Source organism: Gigantopelta aegis, chromosome 10, assembly GCF_016097555.1.
Source record: "Gigantopelta aegis isolate Gae_Host chromosome 10, Gae_host_genome, whole genome shotgun sequence".
NCBI lineage: Eukaryota > Metazoa > Mollusca > Gastropoda > Neomphalida > Peltospiridae > Gigantopelta > Gigantopelta aegis.
The window spans coordinates 8,584,347-8,593,006 of NC_054708.1; the positions used below are offsets into that span (position 1 = coordinate 8,584,347).

Below are 8,660 nucleotides of genomic sequence, written 5' to 3' on the forward strand. Positions count from 1 at the left end.
TTATTATTATTATTATTATTATTATTATTATTGTTAGTGTTGTTGTTGTTGTTGTTGTTGCTGCTGCATTATACATATAAATCTTTTATTTGTTCTGGATTACCGAATGTATTATCGTTGTTATCTATACATATACATATGTATACCACTAATATACTGAACTTCAATGAAAATGCATCTCCCAATGATCAGTTGTTATTGCTTTATTGCTAAAAAAAAAACACCAAACAAACCCAACAATAACTTTAACCGTTATTTTCGATTCTGAGGTTATTTAACGCCTACAAGATAACATCTAGTTATATAAATAAAAAAACCCAGTTAAATGTACTATTATTTCTTGACTTATCGTTTTCTCAACGACATGACTTACTTACTTACTTAATAACTGGTTTAACGTGTCCATATACCACTAGGGTTTCGAACACGCCTATCCCGAGTCCGGCCTCCGATAGGATCGGGGGTCTGACTGGTAACAGGGATAACCTAACAAATAGGGGAAATTTTGAATTTTAACGCCAAAAGTATAAAAAGGGGAAAATTGGGGTTAAAACGTTTTGGTTGCGCCCTTAAAGGAAAATATCAACGTTCCTAACCTATATAAATTACTAATATAATATATTTTCGGCGCAAATTTAGATGGGCTGGTCTAAAATTAATACTAATTCTTAAACAATATTCATTAAGCCAATGGGAGGTTAAGAGGAAAGGGGCTGCCAGTCATATTTTAAACATTGGTGTGACGAGGTGAGGGTCGGGAGGAAGAGGAGGCCGGCCCTACACCAAACCTAAGGCCGAACCGCCTACGCATATAGCCCCAAAGAATGCCCTAACTCCCGGCATCCCATCACCCCCCCCCCCCACCCCCCACCGTGTCCAACCGCAGTTCAGTCCAATCCTGGCAGCCTACTAGTTGTTTAGGAAGTTATTATAACTTCCCAAACCGGCGTCACTCGAAGAGTGTCGCCAAACGGTTGTAAAAGTTTAATCGCTGGTGCCACAAGGGGAGTGGTGCAAAAAATCCAGCGATGGTTAATTTAATATTTCGTTTTAAATACCAAAACCACATGACTGGTGCGTTTTCACTGATGTTCTTTGTATATTATATTTGATATTTGATCGATGTAGAGTTTGACAATGGAATCCTCTTGTGTGTATTGTGTATTATATATTGTATGTGAATATCTCTTGTGCTGATAAGCGTGTAGCTTAAAGCAATAAAATAACTGAATTGTGTGCTCACTGCTAACATTTAAAACCTGTCCCGCACTTACAGTGCAGATTGATTTATTGTTCACTGTCTAGTTGATAACAAGCGAGCCAGTATGGCTTTGCTAGTGCAGGTTGATTGATGTTTCACTGTCTAGTTGATAACAAGCGAGCCAGCATGGCTTTGCTAGTGCAGGTTGATTGATGTTTCACCGTCTAGTTGATAACAAGCGTGCCAGCATGGCTTTGCTAGTGCAGGTTTTATTGCTATTTCATTTCAGCATTTTAAATGTGCGTGTTCATCTGGGTTATGGTTTTGGTTGTGCCTGTGTACTGATGTGTGGGCTTGTTTTGTAGGCTATTGTTTATTTGTTTATTTGGGAGCAGATTTGTTGTTACTAGGGTTTTCTTTGGGGGGAGGTAAAATTGTTGAGGGGGTTTTATTTTTAAAATATTAGGGTTTTTGTTTTGCCTACCACTTACGCATATAATCATGTATACAACAATTTTTTCATTTTAACATGTTGGGCATCTACCTACCTTAAATAATCGGCATTCAAGACTAACATAAATATGTTTACACAAATATTTTGATGTAAACAAAACAAGTACTCTTACTATAGGTAGATGTTTTTAGGTTAAATTATATATTTAGCTGTTATTACAGCACAATTTACACTTTATAATGCAATGTATATAGACTTAATTGATTTGCAGCAAACGAAATGTTTAGTCAAACAGGCGCGTGTGCAGGAAATTGTGTAGAGGAAGTCTAGACTGGCTAATCGTTTTTTTTATAATAAAATATGTGTTTGTCATATTATTTTATCATGTTATTTTTATACATAGGGACCATACATGGAATGTTCAACTTTTAACTGGGGATATTATCTTTTCATACTGAGTGTATGCAAACAGTTGTATGCAAACTGAGTGTAGGCAAAGTGGGTTGTAGGCAAAATGGGAGGACACCTTTTTAGGGAAGGGGTCGAGTCACTTGTCCCCGGAATTACATTGAAAAAAACAAAATAAAACATAATATAGCACGTGGGGAAGGGAACTGTTCTGATCGGAATATTACATATAATTTTTTTGTTTTTGTAAATAAATTAAGTTTGGTTTGACGTAAAAATAAAAATAAAAATGTTTTAGAAATAACAAAAATATACTATTTTTGTGTGTAATTTAGAAAACAAGCGGCTCAGAAATAAATAGCTTGTAGTAAATTCCATAGTATGAAAAAATGCGTTCCCCGTGGGACGCACTATAAGCATGTTTCTATTATCTATTACAACTGTGCTAGTGTCGCACACAATTCATTAAAACTGCAGGTGTGTTTGTATGTTTAAATGAAATTATGATAATTAATGTGAGGCGAGATTGCAGCTTTAAAATATATATATATATATATATATATATATATATATATATATATATATATATATATATATATATATATATCTCACATGAAGATTCACAAACAACTGTGGTCATCGACCATTCTAACTGTAACCGGAACGCGCCGGAAGTGGTTAGTGGTTAGGGGACGTAACTCTGCCTATTTTTTTTTTCTCTCGCGAATTTCTGCAATTGTAAAGTGTTCTTTAACAAATGTGTTGTATGTAACTCCGTATAAAATTAACATGCAATAAACCAACAGGGACGATTGCAGATGTTTTCTAGGGACGGGATGCAATATCCAAAAGGGCACCCTTAGTATTTCAAATTATTCTACAGAAGTTATCTAGGGCAGTTCGGGGGAGGGGTGCGCTCCCATGCACACACCCTTGGATCCACGCCTGAACAATAATAAATAAATAAATAATAAAAGAATATCAGTCTCGTCAGTATTTATTTTGCCCGCTGCTTTCACTTCTCAGAAGTTAGGACTGATAATAGGGTTGTTTTCTTCACGAATATTCTTAAATATAACTGAATCGTGTTCGAGTTCGTGTTCGCCCGCGCGTGCGTGCGTGTGTGTGCGTGCGTGCGTTTGTGTGTGCATGTGTCCGCGCGCACGTTTGTGCGTGTGTGAGAGAGAGAGAGAGAGAGAGAGAGAGAGAGAGAGAGAGAGAGAGAGAGAGAGAGAGAGAGAGAGAGAGAGAGAGAGAGAGAGAGAGAGAGAGAGAGAGAGAGAAAGAGAGATGTATCCGTGGAGAAAAATGCCAGGGGTTAAATGGTTGTGGTAATGGGGAATTGACCGGGGTAGGGTAGTTCTGTAATATCATCGAGACCCAAGAATGATATTCATGAACCAGGTGGGGAGGGAGTCCGTCCAGTAACACTATAATGGCTCTCAGATTGATTCGGATATAAATTCATATAATTCATTTTAAAGCCCACGACTTGGTAACAGATGCATGTGTTTATTCAAATAATGTAAAGACGTTGGTGGTTAAATTACTTTACGCTTACAACTAAAGGCGTGAGCCGGAATGTAAGACAACCTAACGACTGTCATAATACAGATATTTACATTTCTGTTCTTGAATCATTCTGATTTATAAATCGTAAAGAAATAGTCCAGCAGCGTAATTTGAGCAGGTTTTCTTCTCACGGTAAGAATATATCGATGCTTCTTAATAATGTTGTTATTGTTTAATATATATATATATATATATATATATATATATATATATATATATATATATATATATATATATATATATATATATATATATAAATAGATAGAGATAATAATTATGGTTCGAAGAGTTTTTCATTTTAAAGCAATTATCTAAATGTCAGCCAAATTTTGAAACAAAATAGTCAGGTCACTGCAGTGGGTATGTTTTATTTGTTTGTTTGTTTGTTTTGTTTGTTTTTGGGGATTGTTTTTTTTTCATCGTTCCAGTGAGTAATGATATAGAATTGCACACAAACAGGATAATAAAATATCCTCTTTTTTGTTATCAACTCTAGAGGCTACATTAAGAAAACATTTGAAGTGTTTTTAAATTATTTTTCAGAAAGTCATAAATCAGTTATAGTACCCATTACATATATATTGAAACAGACATACAGTACAGGTGCCACACATGACTATTTTATTAGTTCGTGGTTGGAAAAGCACGGCTTATAACCGTCATACAAAATCTGGAAACTAATTAAACACTTCTTCGTCCCGGTTCATTTGTTTTTCTACGACCAGCTGCTAACAAAAGGTGAACGTTTACCTCCTGGACCGATACCAATCGTCCAACATCCAGACACCAACAGTAGCTATAATAACTACTATCACAGAGATTTGCGGCAACGATGTCTTCAAGAATGACAAACAGAAATCTGCCCTGATCATAGGCGTACGAGGAGGGGAGGGTGGCGGTAAGGGGCGGGGGGGGGGGGGGGAATAACTATCTCGCTAGTGCTGGAGCAAATCCTCAAATTCGGGCAAAAGCGATCGAGATATTTGGCCAAAATATGCTAAACTGAAGCCTTTTTACCGTGTATTTCCATCATTCTGCTCGCAAAATTAGTTGTAATCCATGTTAAAATGCGTAGCAGTTTGTTTGCAACCTTATACAGCTGTTTGGCAGTAATGCTAACATGAACAAATGTTGGTGTGTGTGTGGGGGGTGGGGGGGGGGGGGGTGGGGGTGTTCAGATTCGGGCATTTTCGTTTAATTCGGGCAGAAAAAACAGTCTGCCCCCCCCCCCCCCCCCTACAAAAATGGGAGCCCGTAGGCCTATGGCCCTGGTACACACATTTTAGGACATAATCCTAAATCAGGTTGTGTAAAGGGTTTTTTAACAACAGTACTAGAGCACATTGATTAATTAATCATCGGTTATTTTTCTACATTTTTCCATTAGCAGCAAGGGATCTTTTATATGCACTTTGCCACAGACGAACCGGCCTCGGTGGCGTCGTGGCAGGCCATCGGTCTACAGGCTGGTAGGTACTGGGTTCGGATCCCAGTCGAGGCATGGGATTTTTAATCCAGATATAGACTCCAAACCCTGAGTGATTGCTCCGCAAGGCTCAATGGGTAGGTGTAAACCACTTGCACCGACCAGTGATCCATAACTGGTTCAACAAAGGCCATGGTTTATGCTATCCTGCCTGTGGGAAGCGAAATAAAAGATCCCTTGCTGCCTGTCGTAAAAGAGTAGCCTATGTGGCGACAGCGGGTTTCCTCTCAAAATCTGTGTGGTCCTTAACCATACGTCTGACGCCATATAACCGTAAATAAAATGTGTTGAGTGCGTCGTTAAATAAAACATTTCTTTCTTTGCCACAGACTGAAACGCACATACCACGACATTTGACCAGTTGTGGTGCACTGGTTGGACCGAGAAAACACCCAATCAGTTGAATAGACTCACCAAGGTGGTTCGATCCTGCGACGCAAGTAGCTCAAGCGAGCACTCGACCGACTGAGCTAAATCCCGCCCCCAAATTGCTATGGAAGGAAAGAAGGAAGGAAATGTTTTATTTAACACTCAACACATTTCAATTACGATTATATGGCGTCGGACATATGGTTAAGGACCACACAGATATTGAGAGAGGAAACCCGCTGTCGCTACTTCATGGGCTACTCTTTTTGATTAGCAGCGAGGGATCTTTTATATGCACCATCCCAGACAGGATAACACATACCACGGCCTTTGATATACCAGTCGTGTGGACTGGCTGTGGCGAGAAATAGCCTAATGGGTCCACCGACGGGGATCGATCCCAGATTGACCGCGCATCAAGCGAACGCTTTACCACTGGGCTACGTCCCGCCCCAAATTGCTATGGAGTCCTGCGTTTATTTTAGAAAGGGGCTTATAATGCAATGTCTTATAATTTGTCATCAAACTCTTTTATACAAAATTGCTTCTGACGCATATATACAGAACTAGTCCTTGAGTCTCAGTTTATCTCTTGATGGAACTGCCCAAAATATCACAGTGACTAATGTGTTACACTGGGTGGAAGGAAATGTTTTATTTAACGACGCACTCAACACATTTTATTTACGGTTATATGGTGTCGGACATATAGTCAAGGACGACCCAATCAGCTGAATGGATCCGTCGAGCTGGTTCGATCCTGCGATGCAAGCACCTCAAGCGAGCACTCAACAGACTGAGTTAAATCCCGCCCCACATGTATTTACAATGCTTAAATCTGAACGACAAGCCGTTATCCGTGATCACGGTCGTATCCCTGCACAAAGCAGAGTCGAATGGGTAATTGGCAAAATAGTGGTTGATTCTATGAATCTCTATCTAGTTCCTCGTCTACAGGAAGACAGCCACTTTCGAGGAGATTCTTTACTGGAAAATACATCCTTCTGACCGCCAAAAAGAGGACTTCCACTCCCAGACTAGTTTACTAAATCGAAACAGTACAGGACAGAATTCATTAGAATAAATACAGAGCGGACGACATGCACTCATGAATCATTGTCAAAACTACGATGATATCAGGTGTTCGCAAAAAGTGAGTATATCCTGCCCCGACGATGGCACACACCATGAGTACAACGACTATGTACAACTGTCAATCTGTCACTTCATCTAACACGAGGGATAACTAAATGCGCTAGAGTTTCACTAAACAGATAAAAGGTAACCACCTACAATTGAGAAAAACAGGCTCAGTAAATTCGTAACTTATTAATACATTTTTATTCTTCCTTTTCAGATCTTCTGGGTCCTTAGCAATGATGAAATGTCCACGAAATTATCAGCTATTATTACGATTATTCTTATGTGTGTATGTCGTTGGCACCTTCATTGCTGGTATACAGTTTCTGGTTAACAGAGTATCTTACATGACGCCACGTGTGCGACACATGTTGGGAATCTACCAACCGAATCCACAGAATGGTACGTTTTTGAAACGAGGCCCTTTTAGGGTTTTGCCACAAGCTATCATAATGAAGCTGTATTCTTCCAACAGAGAAATGTTTCTAGAAAAAGGCATAAGACAAATGTTGAATTTTACCATGAAAGCAGTATCAGTAAACACAACTATAAGTGGTTCAAAGAGGACGTCTTTCAGTCGCTTCCATTTAAACATTTCTGAGGACGAGTACTACAAACCACGACAATATGTGGTTAACCGCCATCAGTACACTTTCTTGCGGAATGGTAGTCATATCTGTGAACATACAGCCCACAGTGTGATCATCGTTATCTTTTCTACACCAACTCATCAAAAACTGCGTCAAGCTATTCGCAACACTTGGGCAGGAGCCATAAGTAATGGTAACTGGATGGGTAGCTCTTTGGGAAGTAGGGCTGCAAAAGTGGTGTTTTTGTTTGGCAAGTGTGTAAGTCATTCCCTGGAACAAATATTAGATTATGAAGAAAGACGGTACAACGATATCATACAGGTGGACGTCTTAGAAACTTACAAAAACATGACTAGAAAGTCACTAGCGGCGCTTCTCTGGGTTTTCACATTCTGCAAGTCATCCAGCTATTACCTAAAAACGGATGATGACGTATTTGTCCACATGACTCGACTTCTCGCATTTGTTAAGAGTCTTCCGAAAGAAAGCACCATATACGGACGCTGGAACACACGCATGAGAGTCGTTAGGCAGAAATCTAAATGGCACGTTTCTTTCGAGGAATACCCTTTCAGACAATATCCAAGTTACACATCAGGCGGTGGATACGTGATGCCGGTTAGTCTAGCACGGGTTCTGTTCAACCAGTCGCACTACTTCCCACATATTCCAATAGAAGACGTCTTTATCACGGGCGTCCTCAGACGAAGTCTGGGCTTCAGGATTGGAAAGATGCCCTGCAAGATCGAACGACGGACTCGGAACCACAGCGCCAGATGTGACATGGCCAAGAATACCAAACTGACACTTATCCATGCGTGTGATCCTAACACCATGGTCCTTGTCTGGGACGAACTGGCCAAAAATGGATCCAATTGCCCCCAGAATATATTTCTTTATAAACAAGGACAACTAATTAAAGATCTGAATTGAGCTTCATAATTAACGTTTATAAATATGTTCTGACTTATGTATGTAAATACTTATTAAATAAAACAAATTTAAGGACATCATTTAGACAATGCATCAATACCTCAGGTTCATTTTCTAGGCTTTATTTTGGATGTTCACAATAAAAGAAAATACGGAATATATATATATATATATATATACATATATATACACATATATATATATACATATATATAATGATGTTAACAATTTAATATGTACAATATATATTTACGGATAGTCATCAGAGTAACCAGACAGGATAACACATACCACGATCTTTCACCAGTTATGGTGCACTGGTTGGAACGAGAAACAACCAATCAGTTGAAATGGGTCCTTGATTAAGAATATTTCACATATTAATCACAAATACACACACACACTACAGAAACCAGTCGGCAACTATGTACTTAACCGAAACATTATTATAAAAGACGTTGCTGTCGGTTTTCTTCATGTAGTGTGTATTAGTGATTAATATGTGAA

At 38.9% G+C, this 8,660-nt stretch overlaps 1 protein-coding gene across 1 annotated transcript; it reads left to right on the forward strand.

Moving 5' to 3' along the window:
• Positions 1-6,822: 6,822 nt before the first annotated feature.
• On the forward strand, positions 6,823-8,202 carry LOC121382747 (beta-1,3-galactosyltransferase 5-like). The gene has a single exon (XM_041512319.1). The coding sequence runs from the start codon at positions 6,867-6,869 to the stop codon at positions 8,151-8,153; it is 1,287 nt and encodes a 428-aa protein (XP_041368253.1). The 5' UTR covers positions 6,823-6,866; the 3' UTR covers positions 8,154-8,202.
• Positions 8,203-8,660: the final 458 nt, after the last annotated feature.

What these genes read in the sequence shown, in the direction of transcription:
- LOC121382747 (XM_041512319.1), top strand. Translation starts at nt 6,867, where the DNA reads ATGATGAAATGTCCACGAAATTATCAGCTATTATTACGATTATTCTTA.